This window comes from Sminthopsis crassicaudata, chromosome 6, assembly GCF_048593235.1.
Source record: "Sminthopsis crassicaudata isolate SCR6 chromosome 6, ASM4859323v1, whole genome shotgun sequence".
NCBI classification, from domain to species: Eukaryota; Metazoa; Chordata; class Mammalia; order Dasyuromorphia; family Dasyuridae; genus Sminthopsis; species Sminthopsis crassicaudata.
The window spans coordinates 106,602,908-106,627,003 of record NC_133622.1 but is presented as its reverse complement, the minus strand read 5'-3'; the positions used below and the strand labels follow the sequence as shown (position 1 = coordinate 106,627,003).

Here is a 24,096-nt window from a genome sequence, read left to right as displayed (position 1 = left end):
GGTTCCAAAACTTACCCAAGTAACACTGTTCTTTAGTGATACATTATACAATTAATCGAATCATATTGCACTAAATGTCTAAGGCTTTTCACCACAAAGTTATACAGGAAGTTGCTGCATTGTTCACTTCCAACCACTGACATAGTACTATTAAAATAAGGCAATTTAATGATCAACCTTACATCAGAAACCCAGAAAAGGAAGGAGTAAGATAATCTTTCTCAACAGCTCTATTCTTTTACTAAATCATTTTTTCTTCCCAAGCAACAACCCTAATCTGGTAAGAAACAGTCTAGTCAACTTCCTGAACTGACAATATAATATCAAGTCAAAGATCTCTCCCACCAAACTCCAATGAGAGAGATTCAAGAATGAGATTAATAATAAAAGCCACTTAGTATCAATTTAGGCCATCTAGAGTTAAAAAACTTAGATACTGATTCCAACTTTTCAAGCACCTCTCTGGTCCTCAGCTTTCTTTATCTGTCAAAAGATGAGCTGTTTGGTTCCTTCCAAATCTAACATTCTAAAAAAAAAATTCATAATTCTAGGACACAAATCACATTCTGCATTTGTACAAATGGATTTTTCATTTCCCACAAGTTACATATCCAAGTCCAGCTGATTTTCAAAATCAGTACCGTGTGTTTATGATCACTGTTTGTTTTAAAATGTCACAAAAGTTAAATATTTAAAAGAGAAAAGATCACACTTTTTCATGTTTAGACTACAAGGAATAAAGGCATAGTCTAGTCTTATACATTTAAAAATAGAAAAAGCTTATTGTTCCACCAAATATGTCTAAGGAATACTGAAATTTTAGAATTTCTTCTTAACCCTATAAACACAGTTTACATCAGAGTTTCTTAACTTGGAATTCAGAGACCAACCAGGGGACTACTGAAAAATTTCAGAAGGTCTGAACTTGATTGAGAAGAAAATGACATCATTTTCACCTAACCAACATTTATCATTTCCTTCAATTATTCAAAAACAGTATTTTGAGAAAGAGTCTATAAGGCTACCTCAGAAAGCCAAGGGGATTCATCAAATATACACACTGCACACACACACACACACACACACACACACACACACACACACACACATACCCTCTGGTTTTGATCAAAAACATTGCTCTTCAATTGTTGTTCTCCTAGACCCAGGAACACACTGCTATGCATATATAAGAAATAACTAGTATGGAAATAAGAAAGTTTTTCAATGGGAATAGTCAATGAGGCAAGTTGAATGGTGTAAGGAATAAAGTGCCACAGTACCTGGAGTCAGAAAATCCTAAATTCAAATTTTGCTTCATTCACTTATGATCAATGTGATTCTAGACAAGTCAATAACTAGTAGTATCCCTAATTTCCTAATCCATAGAATAGAGATAATAATAGTACTTGGTTCACAATGTTGTCTGAAGATTGAATTAAATAATAAATGTAGAGTTCTTTGAAAATCTTAAAGTGCTAATTATTCCCAGAGTCAGGAGTATTTGTTATCTCTTCATAGTATGTGCTCATGCATAATGAGAGCACATTTTTGAGAGCAAAATAAATTTCATGCTGTAAATGTTCATGCTAATCACAATAAGTATTTCCTTTCTAGAATGCACACTTTCTTTGGTGTGAGTAATCCTACCTGTGCTAAACACTGTGTCACAACAGATGATTTTCACAAGATGCTGGTCAAAAAAAAAGATCATAACCTGAGAGCCAACCTTCTGGTCATGAACTTCTTCTGTGAACTTAACTAGACTTGGGAGAACCACTTATTTCCACTCTTATTACTGAAGTCTTTTTAGGAAGAGGTCATAGGTTTCCTCAAACTGCCAAAGGGGTCCAGGACTATATAGACATATATATATATATATATATATATATATATATATATATATATATATATATATATGTGTGTGTGTGTGTGTGTGTGTGTGTGTGTGTGTGTGTGTGTGTGTGTGTGTGTGTGTGTGTGTGTGTATAAGCATATATATATTTAAACAGTTTGGTTTGTTAAGAAATAAAAAAAAAAGAAAGAAAGAAGGAAAGGAAAAGGAAAAGGAAAAGGAAAAGGAAAAGGAAAAGGAAAAGGAAAAGGAAAAGGAAAAGGAAAAGGAAAAGGAAAGGAAAGGAAAGGAAAGGAAAGGAAAGGAAAGGAAAGGAAAGGAAAGGAAAGGAAAGGAAAGGAAAGGAAAGGAAAGGAAAGGAAAGGAAAGGAAAGGAAAGGAAAGGAAAGGAAAGGAAAGGAAAGGAAAGGAAAGGAAAGGAAAGGAAAGGAAAGGAAAGGAAGAAGGGAAGGAGGAGGGAGGAAGAAGGGAAGGAGGAGGGAGGAAGGGAGGGAAGGAGGGAGGGAGAGGAAGGGAGAGGAAGAAGGAAAGGAGGGAGGGGGAGGGAAGGAAGGAAGGAAGGAAGAGAGAGAGGGAAGGAGGGAGGGAGGAAAGGAAGGGAGGAGGGAAGAAAGGGAGAGAGGGAAAGAGGGAGGGAGGAAATAAGAAAGGAAGGAAGGGAGAGATGAAGGAAGGAAGGAAGGAGGGAAGGAGGAAGGAAGAAGGAAGGGAGGAAGGAAGGAAGGAAGGAGAGAGAGAAGGAGGGAGGGAGAAGAAAAGAGAAAAACTTTTGTTTTTCAAGATGTCCTGGATTTAGAAACACACTGCTATGACTATATCAACAGAATGCAAGCGTTTAGTGGATTTGCATTCTGCTCAGATAACCTTCAAGAATCAATCATGTTATTATGGTAGAAATGCCATCAATATTCAGAGCAAGAACTATGGAGTCTGAATGCAGAGAGAAGCATAATATTTTCTCTTTTTTAAATGTATTTTTCTTTTTTCTTTCTTATGTTTTTTTTCCTTTTGTTCTGATTTTTCTTTCAACATTACTAATAAGGAAATATGTTTAAAATGATTGTACATGTATAACCTATATCAGATTGCTTTTTGTCTTTGGGAAAGGGGAGAAAAGGGATGGAGAGAGAAAGATCTAGAACCCAAAATATTACCAAAATAAGCTGAAAACTATTTTTATATATAATTGGAAAAAATAAAATACTATTAATTACAAAAAAGAAAAATTAATCATGCTCAATTACAAGCATTTATTAAGTGCCTACTTAATACTATAGTTCTTAAAGCACTACAAAGAGAGAAATGAAATAATCTCTGCCCTCAAAGAATTTCCATTCTATTGAGAGATACAATACATATAAACATAAGTATGTGCAAAATAGGTTTAAAACTTGTTTGGAGATTAGAAGGGAAGTAACAAATTGGGAAAATATTTTTAAAAGCAAAGGTTCTGACAAAGGTCTCATTTCCAAAATATATAGAGAACTGACCCTAATTTATAAGAAACCAAACCATTCTCCAATTGATAAATGGTCAAAGGATATGAACAGACAATTCTCAGATGAAGAAATTGAAACTATATCCACTCATATGAAAGAGTGTTCCAAATCACTACTGATCAGAGAAATGCAAATTAAGACAACTCTGAGACACCACTACACACCTGTCAGATTGGCTAAGATGACAGGAACAAATAATGATGAATGTTGGAGGGGATGTGGGAAAACTGGGACACTGATACATTGCTGGTGGAGTTGTGAAAGAATCCAGCCATTCTGGAGAGCAATTTGGAACTATGCCCAAAAAGCTATCAAATTGTGCATACCCTTTGACCCAGCCATACTACTACTAGGCTTATATCCCAAAGAAATACTAAAGAGCGGAAAGAGACCTGTATGTGCCAAAATGTTTGTGGCAGCTCTTTTTGTTGTAGCTAGAAACTGGAAGATGAATGGATGTCCATCAGTTGGAGAATGGTTGGGTAAATTATGGTATATGAAGGTTATGGAATATTATTGCTCTGTAAGAAATGACCAGCAGGAGGAATACAGAGAGGCTTGGAGAGACTTACATCAACTGATGCTGAGTGAAATAGCAGAACCAGAAGATCACTGTACACTTCAACAACAACACTGTATGAAGATGTATTCTGATGGAAGTGGAAATCTTCAACATAAAGAAGAGCCAACTCACTTCCAGTTGATCAATGATGGACAGAGGTAGCTACACCCAGAGAAGAAACAATGGGAAGTGAATGTAAATTGTTAGCACTAATATCTGTCTGCCCAGGTTACATGTACCTTCGGAATCTAATGCTTATTGTGCAACAAGAAAATGGTATTTACACACATGTATTGTATCTAGGTTATATTGTAACACATGTAAAATGTATGGGACTGCCTGTCATTGTGGGGAGGGAGTAGAGGGAGGGGGGGGATAATTTGGAAAAATGAATACAAGGGATAATATTATAAAAAATATATAATAAAAAAACTATATAAAATATAGAACAAAAGTAAATAGGAAACTCAGGCAAGTTAGATATTTTTGAAAATAATACATTGAATTTATTGTATACTTAAAATAAAAGCAAGCTGCTAATTATAGACTCAAAAAAAAAAACCAACTTGTTTGGGAGAGGGTACAAGAAGGCATTAGGAGATGGGGAGAGGCAGAAGTGAGAGAGAATGAAGTCCATACAATTATGAACCATCAGAATAAAATATTAATAGAGTTATTATGATCATATTATATTTTAAAATAAAGCATGTGCATATGATGGAAAGAACAAATTTATAATTGGAGAGGCTAGATTCAAATTCCTGGTGTCATTCTTACTACTCATGAGAATAAGAACTAGTTTTTGCCCTTCTTGATTTCATTAGATTTTAGCACAGTGACTGGCACATATTAAAGTACCTAATAAATATTAAATGACTGATTGACCTCCTTTTTGGGTCTGTTTCCTAATCTATAAAATAAGAGTAGACCAGATAATCATTTCAAAGTCAGAAATCTAGGAAGAATTATTCAGTAATTATAATTCAAATTTAGAATTATTACAAGCAATCTAGATGACTTCTTAATTCAAGAATACATTGTTACTCAGTTTCACGATTAGTTGAGAAGGGGCAAATTATTTTCCACTTACTTCAAATGTGTCTTTTATGTATCATTCTATTTATGTTATTCATCATGCACACACACACTATTAGTATGTAAGCTCTTTGAGGGAAGGAACAATTTTTTTCCCTTTTTTACATCCTTAATGTTTATTACTTTACTAATAATATAGTAAGTATTTAATAATTCTAATAGATTAATGAGTTTATTGGTTGAAGATAATTTAATTGCACAAATGAACATGATATGCTGGTTTCCACATTTTTTTTAGTCCTTCAGATTTACAAGGATTCTTGTAATCTGGCAGAGAAGTCTGGAATTAAAGACAAACTGTACTATTATTTTGCCCTGATATAATAGGCATGTCAAACAGCCACATACAATCAACTCAAATTGGCACTAATAGCTAGAATGTATTACTATATGGGAACAAGCTTTAATTGTCTCAGTATCTTTTCAGAGTGAAGACTTCAGCAAGGTAGTCGGGTCATGTGAGTGTGGTGCTTTTGCTGATTGACTGCTCAAGGCAAAGAACCAGCAGTCTCTACAACTTCCTATTCTAAAACATTTCATACCTAGTTTTTTCTAGTCACCAATGCCACTCCTCTCAAATACAGTCCTTTCACTTTACACAAAATGTGAGTTTTAAAGATAAAGCATCATCTTGCTGACAATGATTTCAAACCAAAACTGAAAACTTCTTTGCATTTGGCCTTATGAAAATAAACAAGAGACTCTTGTAAAATAAAAATTAATGAATCACAATAAATGAATGAATGAAACTGGGCTAAATGCTGAGAAATATACCCAAAAAATCTGTTTCTCTCCTATATATATATATATATATATATATATATATATATATATATATATATATATATATATATATGTATGTATAGGTGTAAATGAAATGTTCACTATAATAGTCATCATCAACTCTCCACCTTATTTCTCTCTCTTCATCCTTCCTCTTCCACTCTTCTGTCTTTCACTCTCTCACTTTTTCTTTCTATTTCATCTTCATTCTTTTGGATTCATGGTTATCATGGCATTGACCAAAGTTCCAAAATCTTTCAAAGGTGTTTTTCTCTATAATTTTGTTATCATTGTATAAATTGTTTTCCTAGATTTACTCATCTCATTTTACATCAGTTCATAAAGGTCTTTCCAGTTTCCTCTGACAATGTCCATTTCATTATTTCTTATGGTATGATATTCTATTATATTCACATGCTAGAATTTGTTTAGTGGTTCCTCAAAACAAGAACACCCCTTTAATTTCAAACTCTGACTACAACAAAAAGTGCTACTATAAATATTTTTGTATATATGGAAAATTTTCCTCTTCCTTTGATTTTTTTAGGGTAATAAGTATAGTCCTGGTATAAATGGGTCAAAAGATATGTACAGTTGGTAATTTTGGAGGGTTAGTTCCAAAATGCTTTCCAAAATGTCCCTCTGGAATATATTATTTATATGGCTCTTAGCCACTATAATTCTAAATTGCAAAGCATTGGGGGATTTGCATTAAAAAGGGTACTTTTCTTGTGAGAAGTTCCCTACACAGAATAAATCATAGAATCATAGCAATTATCTAATCCAATTACTTTATTTTGCAAATGAGGAAACTGAAGCACAATGTGGTTAAATGACTTGCCTAAAGTCACTCAAGTTTGTATACAGAGGCTAGAATTCAGATCTCCTGACCCTTACCCCAGTATTAATTACATTTCACTCCATGTCTGCCTTCACACTGAATTGAAATACAAATGCAAGCAAAAAAGCCTCAACATATCTGAATATTATTATTTTTTGAACTGGAACAGCAACCAAAAGAAAGCATTTCCATTTTCTAATACACCATAAAAAGAGATTTATATATAAAACCATGATTCTCCATTTCACAATATTTGCTTGTTTTTAAATTCTACACATTACTTTCAAAACTTTCCTGCTTATCTGTGCTTCCTTCTGAACATCATTTTTTTCTCTCTCCTATAAATTTTTAAAATGTTACAGTGGCTCTCATTTGGGAGTAGGGGGGGCATTACTATTGCTAAATACTCATTCTTCCGAATGTCAACCTCAAAAATCAAGAAAATGAGAAGGAAAAAAAAACCCTTGTAAAAAATAAGTATAGTGTAAAGTAAAAGAAATCCACTCCTTGGCTATGTTCCATCACCTCTCTCATAGGAAGTTATGTCATGTTTCATCATAGGTTCCCTTGGACATCACTAGTCATTGAATTGATCATAGTTCTAAAGTCTTACCAAGTTGTTGAGGTTTTTTTTCATTACAATATTATTATTGTATAAATTGTTCTCCTGGTTCTACTCACTTTACTATGAGTCAGTTTGTTCTATGCAGAATAATCTGTAATTATTTTTATCATCACCCTGGATAACAATTTTAATATTATTTTGATTTCTTACAGATTACTCCAGGAAGCAAGGCTGCAGCTGCCAACCTGTGCCCTGGAGATATCATTCTGGCCATAGATGGCTTTGGAACAGAGACTATGACTCATGCTGATGCCCAGGACAGAATTAAGGCAGCAAGTCATCAATTGTGTCTTAAAATTGACAGGTATCCATTAATAATGTCATTTAAATTTGATCCATTTCAGGAGAAAATCTGAAAAGGAGACATAAATGTGTCAGTGTATAAAAAGAGAGGGCTGGTTACCAAATGAGATGTCTTCATGAAGATCCTATCATTCTAATTAGGACCTTGAGGCTGATTTATTATACAAATTCCTGTCTACTTCTCCCTGCCCTATGCCAGAGCTAGCAACATCCTCTATCCCTTTATTCCAATTTATATCCCAGGCTTCTACTCATCACATCATCCCTGAGGTTCAAATCATCCATCTCTCTCTTTCCTTCCTTCCTTCCCTCCTTCTCTCTCTATGTCTCTCTCTCTACCTCTCTCCCTCTTTCCCCTCCCCTCTCTCTGTATCTCTGTTCTTTCTTTCTCTTTCTCTTCTCTCTCTCTCTCTCTCTCTCTCTCTCTCTCTCTCTCTCTCTCTCTCTCTCTCTCTCTCTCTCTCTCTCTCTTACACATGCGCACGCACAAGCACACACACACACACACACACACACACACACATCCCTCAAAAAATCGAAACTGAGAGAGCATTTAAATATGAAAAAACAACAGATATATAGGGAGAGAAAGGAACGTGTCTAGGCTTCTAGGCAGAGAGAAGAATAAGGTTTTCTTGGACATAGGGGAAAACATGTTCCTCAGCCTTCATAGGAGTGCAGTGCTGGGGTCTAAGGTAAATAAGTTTACAGTGATACAACTCTTCATAGATTTGTCCATGACGTTTAGGCATGTACTGTTATGCAAAGGGCAATGCAAGGCCATAGTTGCTATGATTACTTTTTCTTATCTTCATTACTCATATTTTTCCTAGCTTGAGGTCATCCTGTCCCCATTCATACTTGCTTTCTTTTCCTCCTTCCATAGTAAATTTTAGAAATCTTCAATCAATAAATAAACGTTTGTTAAGTGCCTACCCTTCCATAGTAAATTTTAGAAATCTTCAATCAATAAATAAACATTTTTTAAGTGCCTACCATATGCCAGTTAGTGTGCTATGTACTGGGGATACAGAAAGAAACAAAATATAATCCTTGACCTCAGGGAGCTTACCATTTAATAGGGAAAACAAAATGCATACAAATCTATACAAAGCAAGGTATATCCAGAATAAGTAGGAAATAATCAACAGAGGGAAGGTACCAGAATACCAACAAAGGCCTTTAAAACCTGTTATACTTTTACTTAGCATCCCAGAAACCTATCTTTTCTTAAGTGATGTTTCTTAACAACCTCTTCAATGTTTTCATTTTTTTACTCCCCTCTCCTTTATTTACTCTCTGGGACAAGAAGTAGAGTTAACCTATCTTCTTTCCCCCATTGTAACTTCTAAACTAAAATTTCTTAACTTGACCCCTACTAATCTTCAAGGGGTCCAAGTTTGTGAATAGATTTTAGGGTGCCCGTGAACTTGGAGAGAATAAAATTATATCTTTACTTTTCATTAACATCTAATTAAAATTTAGTATTTCCTTAAATTATGAGTAATTTTGAAAAAAAAAGATTATTCTAAAAATAGATCCATATATGTATCCCCAGACTACAAAAGGAATTACTATTGTAGACTCTTTCTCTGCCACAATTATGTGCCAATACTTGAGTTTGGAGCCTCAGCTTCATAACTACAAGATCAGGTAGCCCTTCGTCTGCAAAAGAATGTGTGGTTCTTAATGAACTCCAAGCTCAATGAGAGACTATTCTTTGGCAACTAATGTGAATTCAAACTATTAATAGTAGCAAAGCTTCCAAGAACTAGTTAATTTTTGTCCTGTCATGTCCTGCTCTGTTCAGGCCATGTCTGGAATATTGTGTTGAACTCCTGGTGCAAAATTTCAGCCAGGACATTAAAGTTAAGTGAAGAATTAAAGTTAAGTGAAGAAAGTTTCAAATGTAAACTTTATAAAGAGCAGTTGAAGAAATCTGAATGTTCAGCCTGGAAAAGTTGAGGGGGAACTGGATTTCTTTCTCCAAGTATTTGAAGTACTGTTGTAGGAGATTCAAATTCAGGTCTTCATGCTTCTTCCTTGTAGCAGAAATTGCAGGTCTAAGCAGATGACTAACCCACTTTGGGTTATACAAATCACTTTCCTCATATCAGCCTTATAAACAAGATATAAATTATTATTATCTCCATTTCACTGATGAGGAAACTGAAGCAAAGTGACTTTTCTAGGTTCCTTCAGCTAGTAAATGAAATGGCAGTTTTCTCCAAATCCAATGTTCTTTCTCCCCATTAAGTAACTACATTAAGGAATTATATTATCATATGCATAAGAGAAGTCACACAAAAAAGTTTGAAAGACTCGAATAGGGAGACATCACTATTATCTGTATAAGATAAGAAAACTATTTTGGGAGCTTTGCAGAGGATAAATTAGAAAAGATAGAAATTAGAACCTAAGGGCTACTATTAGAGTAATCCAAGAGAAAACTAATGAGAGCCAAAACTAAAGTTGATGACATATGAGTAGAAAATGTAATATATAAAATAAAAATAGGATTAGGCAAGCTCCAGAGTAGATGCCAACCAAATTCCCATAATGCCAGACCACTAAGCAGTAATCTATACCACACATGGATTCAACTTCAGATCTTGAACAATATAAGTAAGGAAAGGAGCAATGTGGAGGCAATGTATACATACCATTTCAATGAATACTGAAGGTTTACTCGTCTAGGCCTTTCTACATTCCCAAATAGCTTAAAACATGTGATTTGGAACTACTTACCCCAGTATCTGCACAAAATTCTCAAGGGAAATATTGATACATTCCAGATGACAGAAAAAAGACATAGCATTATTTATACAGAACTAAATAGGATGAGGATATAGAGTAAATAATTTTTATTAAATTCTTTTAAGTTATACTGTTAGTATTCAACTGTGGGGGAAAAGAACTCTGATCATTGGGCTGGACAGGGAGGTATTCTAAAAGCTTGGAGTTTAATTATTTTATTTTACTCAAAGGGCAGAAACTCGCTTATGGTCTCCACAAGTTACAGAAGACGGGAAAGCACATCCTTTTAAAATCAACTTAGAATCTGAACCTCAGGTATGAACAATAGAGTAAATCATTCTGGTATTTTGCTACCTTCATTATCCCATTGGGTGCTTTTTTTAAATACTTTAAAATTGACATTTTCTATTTTCATTTTGCTATTGGTTTTCCACTTATCTTAAGTTCTTTTCTATAAACCACTTTCTACACCAACACCTAATGACTATGAATTTTAATCAAAGTTTTCACACTTAAAAATAGATTTTAAATTAAGCATATTAAAAGTATTTTGCCATTAAAAAGTCATAGGTTTAGTCTACTTTCCTTGGAACTGTTTACATCATTCATGAAACTGAATGAAAGAAAATATTTTCCTTATTCTTATACCTTTTAAATGCTCCCTTCTGATTATATCTATTCATATTGTGGACAACTTTGAAGTGGAATAAAACATCAGAAACCAAAGCACACATCCCACCAAAAAACAAACAAACAAACAAATACAAAAAACCCTTAATTCAATGTTTTGTCATGACATGGAATTGACCTAGATTTCTTGTAAACCATGCCACTAAATTGCAAATTTTAAAAGATTCAACCAAATTCTTTCAATATGACACTGGCTATAAACTGCATGTTATTCTAAGATCAACTTGGCTAAGTAGAAAAATGCTCATCACCAAAAGGTGAAAGTTCTATGGCCATGGAACCAATCAAATACAAAAATACAAGAGGCCTAACATTTGATTTGGCCTCTCTATATTACTACAATAATAAAAGGCAAAAAATAAGATCTAAGAATGTTAAGAAAATCAGTTTTTAAAAATTCTACATATATATATGAGATATGGAAAGAGAAAGAGATGATAAATAGGTAGAGATAAAAAATAGATAGATGGATGGATAGATGGATAGATGGATAGATGGATAGATGGATAGATGGATGGATGCAATGGATAATACCCCTCTATATATGAGCTTTTTGTCCAATAACCAACAATTCAATATGTAAGAAGAATCACATAAATATTGATATTCTTAATATAAGTTAAGTCAGAATACAAGAGGAAGTTGAAGCTATAGAAAAGAATGACTTATAAATTCTCCTTGAAAGCATCAATAAAAGAGGAGAGTAGAAACAATTACCTTTGTGGAGATGATAGTTAAACCCTTGAAAACAGATGAGATTACACATTCATAGACAGCAACTTGAAATATACTTTAGAGGTCTTACCAAAGAAAGGTAAGAGAAGAGAGAAGGCTCACAATAGAGTCTACAGAGCAGGATTCTCAATGTGGCTTTATGTACCTTTTTTAAAAATGTATTTAAGAAACTATATTTTAACATAATTGGTCTCCTTTCTGTGTTTTATTTGTTCCATTTAAACCATTATGTTTTATTTGTTCCATTTAAAAACATTATTCTGAGAAGGGAGTGTCTATAGGCTCTATCAAACTACAAAAATGGTCCATGACACACACACACACACACAAATGAAAAAATAATGGATTGATGGGAGTTGGTTAATTATTTGCACAAAGACAATAAGTTTGTAGAAGTGTGTGGTTATCTGAACTTACAATGTTTATTTTGAGCACAATCAAAAAAATAAAAAATAAAAAAAGTACCACAAAGTTAGTTCCAGGCTAAGCACCAATATCTATTGTAGAGAATGTCAAACAAAGAAAGTCTAAAAAAGTCTTCAGGAGATCCTCAGGAGTCAATTCAGTGTATACTTCGATATTTAACTATGAGATAAAGATAAGAATAGGGTAGAAAGGTTTAAAAAATGTGTTGGAAAATAAGGCTCAGGATAAAGAATAAAAAGAGGTCAAAGGTTTATAGACTACTTAAATGCTGGGATAGCATGAATGCTTTGCTCTGCTCAGAGTTGGAAAGTTCTAAATGTGGCAAACACCAAACAATCAAAAAAGATTTTTAAAAAGATAAAATTAATTGTATCTTGATGAACAGGAAAGGACTAGTTAGTGATACAGGAATGGTTTCAGAATCTTTTAAATGTGTTCAGTTCGAGCATTGTTTAGAATCATAGAATCGCAGATTTGGGACTGAAAGGGATCTATCTCAGAGACCATTGGTTACAGTAGAAGTGCAAATCAACATCTAAAGAGAAAAAAGAATAAAAATGAAAAGATACTGCATGAAACTATACAGCCCCAAACCCATATATCCAAGCAAGTTTTTGATGATAAAAAAAAAAAAAAAACAGAAAACAGACAATTGTTATAACTATACTTCTATGTAAGGTAGAAACCACAATGAGATTAGAAGATTTGAAACCCACTTTAGCCATCACTTCTTGCCAAGTAGAAAGATGTGACAGCAGTGACAAAACAAGCTCATTTGAGAAATGTTGTAAGATGAAAAAAAAAAAAAAGACTAATGTGATTTGACAATAGAAGACCAACAGAAGGAAAATAAGGGCAGAAAACTTGCAGAAAACTCATCCACTCCAGATCATCTCAAGAGCATTTGTAAATGAAATCAAAAGGAGGCAACAAATAGATACAAAATGGAACAACACAGGACTATAATATATTCTCATAACTGAAGCCATGGACTCAATACCTCATCTCCATTTGAAAAAAAGAAAATTGCACTTAAAAATAAATTCTTGAAGAGAAGAGGAACCAAACAAAACAGAGAAGAAATTCATACTGGAAGCAAGATCTTTCAAAGCAATAAAATGGAATTTTTAAACTAAGTGACAAATGATATTATTACACAACACCCCCCCCAAAAGCAAACATGAATTCATGAAAAATCACTGTTATCATTTACTTTTTTATCTCTCTAAAAGCATCATTGATGAAACTATGATAGTGGAATAGATGGTCTTTGTAGATGATTTTCAATGTCAGAAAACTTCTTCACAATCATATGAATTGTGACTATGAAACTGGCTAAGAAATGTAAAGAATACAAAACTCCATTCATTTTTTTTTTGCTGATTATTTTAAATTCAAGATTCAAAGTAAAAATGCAGCCTTAACGGCCTCTTCCAATAAATGTTTCTTATTCATATATTAAGACTATACAAGATTCTTTGATAGGTGGAATCACAGAAGTAATTGTTCAGCAAAACTCTGATTATAAATATTGCAATTTAAAACACTATCCGAAGATAGTTTGTGCAGACTTCAAATAGAAAAGGGATTCCCTATAGACCAGTTCCAGGTACTCCTGTTTGTGAATGATATGCTGATTGCAAAGAAGTCCCAAGATACTATAAAGTTACTTCAGTGAAAGCCAGGATCACTTTAAACAAACAAACAAAAAAGATAACTATAGCAATTTGTGCAAGAAAAACCAAGAATACCAACAATACCTGGCTATTGCTTGATCTTAAGGTACAACTGGAAAAAGAGCCTATGAAGTTATTCCATTAGTTCTTATTTTTATTATTAGCTCTATATCCTAGACTAGTTACTTTCAAATTTTTATAGATGAGGAAACTGAGGCAAATAGGGTTAAATGACTTTCCCAGGGTCACACAGCTAGTAAGCACCTAAGATCAGATTTATAGTATTTTGTACAAACTACATTAAAGAAGATTTTTTTTTAACTAGCTCTTCTCAAGTCAAAAAGAAGGGGTTAAATATTGCATATTCTTTTCTTAAAAAAAAAACATGCTCTCAAAAGACATTACTTTCAAAAATTATATAGACTATTCTATTAAATTTAGAGACAGGAAGTGTTGGGTTCAAATAACTACCTTTTCATCTAAGAGCCCTATGACACTAAGAAACTCATTTCACCTGAGCTTCAGAAAATTTCATAAGACCTATCTGCTAAATCATACAGAGTTCTGAGTTTACACAGACTGTTAAAAAAAATTAAATTAGGAAAAAAGTATTTTACCACAAAGAAAATCAATGTATCAGAACATTCCATTCTTTGCAGAGCAAGTCTCTTAAAACTAAATAGCTTTCTTTTCCTCAGTTTTCTTTAGCTGAGAAGCAAAAGCCAGGCTTGGCCATCCAGATTAGAGAAGTTAATTTGTATTGTGAAATTTTGGAGGACTAAGGAGACTAGTCTCAATAAGGGGCCTAAAATGTCTGTTAAACCTTTACTTTTAGGCTTAACAATAAAAGGGCTAACAAGAAATTTGATCAGGGTATAATTTTGGCCTTGAAATGCTCTATCCCTCTCCCCATTACACCTCAAAAAATCAGGGATGTTGTTTGTTTAACTAGAATAGGTCTCTAGGAAAAATTGAACTATTATTCTACATTGATTTTTTTCCTCCATACTTTTGTTAGGCAACAAAGAGTCTTTTCTAAATGAGCTATACAAATGAACTAACCTTTGATAAATAAACTTATGTCAGTATTGAATATGAAGGTTATTATGAGCAGTTTAACAGTGTGTAGAAATAAGTTCTCTTGATTTTCTAGTCTTGGTCACATTTTAAGTCTCTCATTTAAGTATCTCTGACTTATTTAAGTTATGTGACCTATGAATAATTTGGTGAAATTCTTAAGTGTGTAGTATGTTACATTGTGCTAAATAAATTTCTAATACATTTATTCAGTTTTGTATGTTGAACATTTACACTATCATAGATTTAGGGCTACGAGGGAACTTAGAGGCCACTGAATCCCTCTAGTCAGTTGTTTTCAGACATTTGTGACTCCTTATGATCCCATTTGGATTTTTCTTGGCAAAAATACCAGAATGGTCCTTTGCCAGCTCATTTTACAGATGAGGAAACTGATACAAACAAGGTTAAGACTTAAACCTAGCTAGAAAGTGTCTGAGGGCAGATTTGAACCCAGAAAGATGACTCTTCCTGGCTTTTGGGCTGACACTTTTTGTTCTAGGGAACTACCTAGCTGGTCTTAGTTATAGCCAAAAATAAGTTGTTAATGGTTAAAGCTCTAAAAGAGTAACCCTCCCCAAATAAGTATATTTGGTATACCCTAAAATTGAGCTTTCCATTTTAACTGAGGTAAGCCTTGACCTGTTTTTGACATGTTATACCTGAGATGTTCCTGCTGCCTCTTCAACCACTGCCACAAACCTACCCCTAAAAAATAAAAATTTCTCCAGGTCTCTCCATGCTCAGGCCAACTGTAATGAATAAAACTTTTCAACCAATCAGACAAACATTGATTAAATGCCTACTTTGTTCAATCTGTGCTTAGGTTTGTACTGTTTAACATTTTTATCAATGACTTGGATAAAGACATTGATAACAGATGGGGTCATCAATGTTGCAACAAAGCAACTAGCTAAGAAACATACTGGATGAAACATCTAGAATCCAAATGAATCTTGACAGGCTGGAGCACTGGGATGAATCTAATGAATTGAATAAATAAAGTTCCTTAGATACTGATTGGCTCTTGGGTACCTAAAATCACATCCACTAGAACAAGATGAAGAGGCCTTCATGGAAAACAGTTTTTCTGAAAAATTCTGGGGATTTTCATGGACTGAAAGAGCAATAAGTATTAGCAACATAAAAAGAAAGTCCAAAAAAATGAATACAATCTTGAGTTGCTTTGAAGGGTCCAGCTTCTCAAAATAAAGGAAAAAATTTCACTGTATACCATCCTACTCACACTTCATCCACAATGTTATGCTCAGTTCTGGGCACCATAGAATGGTTTAAGAAGTATTGGTAAGCATCGAGAGAAGAGTAACCAGGATGGTGAAAAACTTGAGTCCCTGACAAAAGAAAAATTGTTGAAGGAACTGGGAATGTCTAAGGATAAGAGAAGACTCAAAGGTAACATGATAGCTTTCTTTAGTTGTCTGAAGAACTGTCACAGTGGAAGAAAACAGGCTAGACTTGTTCTGTTTGACCTCAGAAGGCAGAACTAGGAACAACTGAGAGCAAATTAAGCCTTGATCTCAGGAAAAACTTTTGAAAAAGTACAGTAATACAAGGGTGAAGTGAACTAGTTCAAGAGGTGATGAACACCCCCTCTTTGGAAGTCTTCAAGCAAACGTTGTTCAACCACTGTCAGGAATGTCAATGTGGGAAAGATTGAATTGGATGATCCCCTGCAGTTCCTTTAGACTCTCTCACTTTGTAGAAATCCAAACTCCTCGTTTTATTAATGAAGAAACTGAGGAACAGGGAGGATAAAATCATATCCACAAGGAGTTAAATTTCAAAGATAGCTTTTGAAACTGGACCTCAAAATTAAAGCTATTTACACTATGTCAAACTGCTTCCATACTATAGATATTTGACAAATAATATTTGTTTAATGAATTCAAATTATTATTTAAAATGTCTTATCAATTTACCATGCTTTACATGACATACCTGACAAACAGCTGCTTTCCTAAGACTGTGTGATAGTAAATAATAAAGCAGGATCTCCAAATTAAGGCTCTTGTCAAATAGACCTTGTTGCCAATTAATTTTTAAGATACATATTTGAAGTCAAAATAGTGTGGATCAGTGGTTGTTAAATCTTATTGTCACTGGTTAAAAAAATCATCATCATCATCTAGACAATAAGTACTTGTATTCTAGAATATGAATTGCATTCTTGTCCTATCTATCACTACAGATAAAGCAGGTGACAGCTTCTTGGCTCTGAGATTCCATAGTAAGCATTCCGTTTTCTCTTTGCTTGGTTCCACTTACCAGATTAAAAAAAAAAAAAGCCCATACATAGGCCAGACCTAGAAAGGTCTTCTCTGATGTCCAAGTCCCTGGGCTTTGTAAGTTCTAGGAATTCAGCCCTCCTTTCAATTAGAGCCAAACCTGTCTTGTTTTTGACATGTTTATAACTGAAATGTTCCTGCTCCCTTCCTATCTACTGCTACAAACCTAACACTAAAGAATTAAACTTCTCCAGACCTCATCATGTTCAGGCCAACTAGGGTAAAAAGAGTTTTTCAATCAATTGTACAAACATCAATTTTACAAGGCTCCTTGTGGTGAATTTATGGGAACACATGGAAAACAATGGACAATCAAGAATAAGTCATTATCTATCACTGGAGATAATATCCAAATTGAGGAGATCCAGATTCATTCGAGTATGTACAAAAGATATAAAGTCCCAGAGAATTCTTTAATTTCTACACACCTATGAATGCCTATTTTTGAACATGCCAAATCATATGTAATTCTCAATTCTTAAGTGAACAAAAATGTTCATAAAATGTTCTACCATGTAATTTCAAACTGTCCAAGAATGATTCTGACTTTGGATACCATCATCAAAATGCCAGTGTAATATTGGGCTATTAGGTGGTGCAGTGGATAGAGCCTAAGGCCTGGAGTCAGGAGGACCTGAGTTCAAATGCAGCCTCAAACATTAACTATGTGACCCTGGGCAAGTAACTTAACTTTGTTTGCCTCAGTTTCCTCATCTGTAAAATGAGATGGAGAAGAAAAAGGCAAATCAATTCCAGTATCTTTGCCAAGAAAACTCCAAATGAGGTCACAGTCAGACTTGACTGAAAACAACTAAATAATAACTATACAAGGCAAGACATAACCCTAATATGATTCAGCTTATTTCTCTATAGATTTCCTACCATTGTAAAGAGACTCAAGTAAAATATGAAATTTAAAATAAAGAAATGTATTAATTATCTTTCTTTCATAGCATTATTACCCTACACCAATTAGAGAAATGTAAAGTTAAACATATCTCAATACTTAACATCAGTGATAAAAATGTATTTGAAGTAGACTCAAAATTTTGAAGTTGAAGAAGACCTTATATGATCCAATATCCTACTTAGTGAGAAAGTCTTAAACATAATTTTAATAATTTAGGAATTCTTAAACATAATTTAATGTTCATTTTCTAAGGCAAGACATTAATAATACAGCCAAAGAATTCTTTCCTCATTCCCTTTTATTTACATGTCCTTAAATCAAATATTATTGTTCTCACTGTTAAAAGTCATTTGAGTATCTGGAATGCCTAATTCACAAGTACAGGAAAGACAATTTTCAGGCACCAACGCTATTCTTAATTTTGATCAAGAACAAATGACAGGAGACTAAACAGCATCAAGAGGGAAACCTATTCATTTGTTAGATGATTCCTTAACATATTGCCAGATATACAGTAGGTACTTAATAAATGCTAACTGATATACTGACAGACGGATTAAAAACAAAGTCAAGTTTATACATGGAAAGTGAAATGAAGAACTGAAGCAATTAATCTGAAAAAGTCTAGCAGAAAAGAATCTTTCATTGAAATGGTGCGATAATTTAGGCACATATATAGTGCAAGCATTCACAATTATGTTCCCATCATTGCACACCAAAGATTGGTGAGAGAAGATGGCTTGAGAACATTCTCAAACATCCAAATATACGTAGTTTCCATAACATTGAGTCATTTTATCAGCCTTCTCTAGTTTAGTTGTTTAAGATTTGTCATTAAGAATTATAATATGCTGTTGTATTCATCACCAAATCAATTTTCATCATACATTCATTAAGTCAAACTAATTATTTGGGTTGGAATTATTGGGTCATTCCAATTAAAAGTAAAGAACAATGGAGGAGTCTTCTGCCAAATTTGTGCTAGGATGTTAATAAAGTGCTAGTTTTCTCCCACACCAAAAGTCCTTTGTGCAGGGAGTTTAAAAAAAAAAAAAAAGGTGTTATGGATGGTATTCCATTCATTTTCCTTTTTGTTTCACCACTTAATATTTGGAAATTCCAAAATAAAGTAAAACTCATGGGTTGCTACTAGGAAATATAAGAACCTGAAAATTTTGGTTTAGGTTGGACAAACACAAGAGCTGGACTATTTTTCCTGCTGTATGTTTTGCTATTGACATTTTGTTTTTACTAATGTGTTCAGAACAAAAGGTATGCAGAAAGGGTAATTAACTATAACATTATACAATTAATTTAACTATAGAATGGTTTTTTTCTTTTTTCGTGTGCCTTTTTGTTATGAGAGACAAAGTGTTAGAAACAGTGCTAGATTTAGATAGAAGAAATCCAAGTTCAAATCCAGATCACTTAAGATCTCCAACTTTTACTCTCTTCGTCTGTAACATGAAACTAACACTAGTGCCCACTTCCTTAAGTTGTTAGGAGCCTTATCTAATGGTGAGTTATTTGTCAACAATAAAGTAAAAAGTAATCAGAATTGTGAACTTCAATGCTAAATTATTCTGTTTTCTGTGATCTAGACTCTTCAGTATGCACTTTGGATAATTCCAGCCTACTTCTCTCAAGAAGCAATATTATTTAAATATTTCTTTTCAGTAAATAGTTACTTCTTCTCAGTAAATATCTAATTTTAAACACTGATGTTTCAAGTACAAATTGTTTCATAAATTTAAAGGCATAAGTAGAAAAATGACTGACTATACAATTTCTTTATATTAGCCCTTTGCAATATATATATATATATATATATATATATATATATATATATATATATATATATATATGTATATGAAAATATATATACATGAAATGGTTATTCTCAGAGAGCCAGTCTGAGGCTAGCTAATTTCTGTACCCTGGTTTGACTCTCCTTAGGTGGCTTCTAAAATTATCTACTGGTAGCATTACAAGGAACCAAAAGATGATCATGTCTAATTCTATCTTACAGATGAGGAAATGAAGTCCTAAAAGATTAAATGATTTGGCCAATATCACACAAGCTATTAAGTTGCTTCTTGTGTTACAAGTCCAATGTTCTTTCCATATGAAACAGTTCATATTGTCCAACCTTTAATCATTTTTATTAATCAGTTTGGCATACTAACAAGAGGGATAACCTTGGAATCAGAAAGGCCTAGGTTCAAATACTCCACCTAATATGGGCTAGCTGTTCATAGGTGAGTCAGTTATATCTCAGTTGCCTGGAAACTTATAAGACCTCAAGTTACAGAGGATTGCAAATGTACATTAGTAAAAAGAGTTTTCATATTAGTGAGGTCACAGGTCCAAGCACTTGTATAATTATAAAATTAATCTTTAATTTTAATTATTTGTCATTAATTCCCAGACCTTTATTTTAGAGTCTTCACTTCAAAAATTATACATCTATCTGTGATTTTTAAAAAATATTTTATCTAGAAGTGGGGTGGTACAATGGAAAGGAAGAGTCTTGTCTGTAGAAGACTCTAGAATCAAAGCATCTGAATTTAAATCCTACCTCTCACTTCCTTAGTGATCTCTCTGAGCTTTAATTTTTTCATCAATAGAGTGAGGGTATGAGAACAGATGGTATCTGAGGTCTCTTCTAACTCTGAATCTATTACCCTATGAGTTATGATTTCATTGGGAGGTTGGGGGAGGGTGGTGGAAGAAGGTTCCCAGGGAGTAAATACTCTCCTAGATGGATGTAAGCAAATTTTCAATCAAGCAAATCTTAGAGAATAATATGGAGCGATTAAACCCATGGTTCTACAGCCAAAATGTGTACTGTGAATTTCATTTTTTTCTTAATAATCAATGCAGTTCCATGAGTTGGTGAGGATTAAAATGTGACGAATGCCTATATATAGATCAAAAATTTAGAGTTGGAAAAGAAGTTAAAAGCCATCAAGCCTACCTCCCTTTTTTTTATAGCTAAAGACAATAAGGCACAGAAGTTAAATGATTGGCCAGGTAATGCAATGTCTGAGGCAGGATTTGAACCTGAATCTTCATGATTCCAAGTCCCATATTCTATTTACCATGCCACAGTGCCTCTTACATGAGCAGAGTAAAAGATAAGTCTTTTGAAGATGCATGTATTAAAAAAATTGTATGCCATTATACTAGAGATGTTAAGATTCAGAATCTATCTTAAGCTCCATCTAGTTATTCGTCTGCATTAATGATTTAATGTAGTGACATCATGGCATGATTGATAAGGATTTAGCCTTAGCATAAGAGAAAAAAAGTGACCCTATGACTCTGGACAAGTCACCTAACCTCAATGGCCTCACAGTTACCAGTCTCCACTGGTAGAGGAAGCACAGGTGAATTAACAAGTACAGACCAAACAAACAAACAAAAAGTTCAAGTCACCATACTAGATGCTAGGAAGAAGAAGTTGAGGCAAAAAATAGTCCATTCCAAGGCACAGAGATGTTTAAGTTTTAAATTAGTTACTAGATAAAACATCTTCCAACTGGCCTCCTAAAGATACAAAAAGTATATTGTCAAAGGCATGCACGTATTATTTAGAAATAGCCAGAAGAAGGTACCTCCCAACTCTGTTCCTGTCCCTCTTTTCAGAGTTATATCTATGGTATTTTCAGAACACAATTAAGTCCAGGGAAGGGAACCTCTTAGATAGTCACCATCCCACCTACAACTATCCGAGAGTCAGAGAAATTTCAGAACTTCCTACAGCAAGAGAAAGAATGGAACTTGCTAAAAGTTTCACCGTAGCTTAATTTAACAGCAAAGTGCTTTTTCTCCCATCTTGTCATGGGACAAAGATGTATGCTTTGGATTAATATTTTTTTTCAAACATTTGGCAGACTTCTGCAACACTTTGCAATATAAAATCAGCACAAAAGTAGATAGTTACTGTCCATTTAAAATATATGAATGAAAATATTTTAATAAAAATTTATCTTGTTAATTGTGCCAGAATGGGAAGATTTAGTCATGGGAACTGGCCCCCATCCATTACAACATTCCTGTAAGCTTTAATGATTTCCTTCTACTTTGAAGGAAAATAACAACAACATGGCTCTAGAAGGAAAAAAAGAATAAATCCCCACAAATCACACTACTTCTTTGAGGAAATGATTCTGACTCAAACTCCAATTATGGAATTATCAAAGCAAGACTCATCTTTTTTTGTTTGTTTGTTTCTTTAGAGACTGGTACATTGTGGGAAATTGCTCTCTCTGATACACAGCCCTTCAGGTGCTACAAGAGATGTGCAATATTTCTCAAAAAAAAAAAAAATCTTCCAAGGCTAGAGCCAAAACAAAGCAGCTTCAAAAAGGTAGTACAAGCAACTAACTTCAATAGACTTAAGAGCAGAGAGCTTTTGTGGAGACGTTAATTCAAACTTTCCACCTTCCCTCTTCCCCCCTCAAATTTAGACTTACTAGAGGAAATACCAATTATTCTGAATCAGAATAAAACCCTTAGTTTAAATGGTCCATAATTAATTACAGTTTATAGAATCAGAAAGCTAGAGCTAGAAAAGGCATTAGTAGGTCCAATTCTTTATATAAATGAGGAAACTGAGACCCAGAGTTGACCTGCCTTAGGAGACATCAGACTTTAAATGTAACAATTTTTCTCCTGCCTCAACTGATTTAAAAATGATACTTAAAATTCTGCCAATTGATTTTCCATTAGTTAAATGTCTTGATACTGGATTTTTTTTGTATAGGATAATTATTGTATCAAATCCAGATTGCCTTTCTGACAACAAACTCTTGCCATATAATTTCCTTAGAACTTTACATTTGAGGGCTACTAAGGTGCTCAGTAGATAGAGCAATGGTCCTGGTGTCAGGAGGAATTGAGTTTAAATATGATCTCATATACTAGTCACTTACTAGCTGTGTGTCATTTAACCTAATAGAGAGAGAGAGAGAGAGAGAGAGAGAGAGAGAGAGAGAGAGAGAGAGAGAGAGAGAGAGAGAACAATGAAAACAAATAATAAAAAAAGAATTGTACACATGAAAGAAGTCCACATAGTGCTAACAGATAACAGCATTTGGATGATTTTTGTATCCATGTCACTTCCTTTGTCCTCTTGCCATTAGGTATCTAGATGACACTAGATATTAGATGACACTGGATTTTTCCATTTACTAGGTAAAATTTTATGGGAAAATCACACAATTTTTTGATGCTTACTTGCTTCTTCTTGAATCAGTCCACAAACGGTATAGTAAATATTAAAGATACCAAGATTAACAAGCATGGGGCTATCAATTTTTGCACATTAACAGCTTCTTTATGTATTTGTGGCTCTGTGTATTTTGTCTGCCCAACACATATAGGAATTCAAGCCTATTGGTACCGCTCACAACAGAAAGGCACAGCCTTTTGTTGCCGCAGCAAATATCGATGACAAAAGGCAGGTAGTGAGCTCCTCCTATAATTCGCCAATTGGGCTCTATTCTTCAGGCAATATTCAAGATGCACTGCATGGACAGCTTCGGGGTCTTATTCCTAATTCACCTCAAAAGTAAGTATTTAATTAGCTTCTGTCCATTATGTTTTTGATGTTGATGTTACTGTTCTGTTTGCACCAAAAGTCCAGCTCTTGTTCATTTTTTTTTCCCTGAGTTTTCCTAGAAAACTCAGATCAGACCAGATACTTGAATAGATATTCATCCAAAGCACTACTCTATTGTTCAGGTACCGAAAGCATACATACATCTGAACATCTGGACATGATGAAAATATGGTAATTAGACCATCATCCTTCCCATAGTCATAGAAATTTCACGACTTTTCTTTAGTATTTATAATTTTAAAAGCATATAGGTATCTCCAGCATCCAATTTGGGAAAAAATAAATATAATTTGAGTTCATTTGATTGTATCTTAAAATTAATCTGTGGGGTTG

At 33.8% G+C, this 24,096-nt stretch overlaps 1 protein-coding gene across 3 annotated transcripts in view; it reads left to right on the top strand.

Moving 5' to 3' along the window:
* PDLIM3 (PDZ and LIM domain 3) overlaps positions 1-24,096 on the top strand; it is a 46,909-nt gene that overhangs the window by 6,079 nt on the left and 16,734 nt on the right. For 2 of the 3 annotated variants that reach the window (XM_074272687.1, XM_074272690.1), the window contains exons 2-3: positions 7,410-7,561; positions 10,548-10,632. In XM_074272687.1, the coding sequence (XP_074128788.1) occupies positions 7,410-7,561; positions 10,548-10,632 (237 nt within the window). Of the gene's footprint in view, positions 1-7,409; positions 7,562-10,547; positions 10,633-23,524; positions 23,713-24,096 lie in introns of all 3 variants that reach the window. The other variant, XM_074272689.1, reaches the window with a different exon arrangement.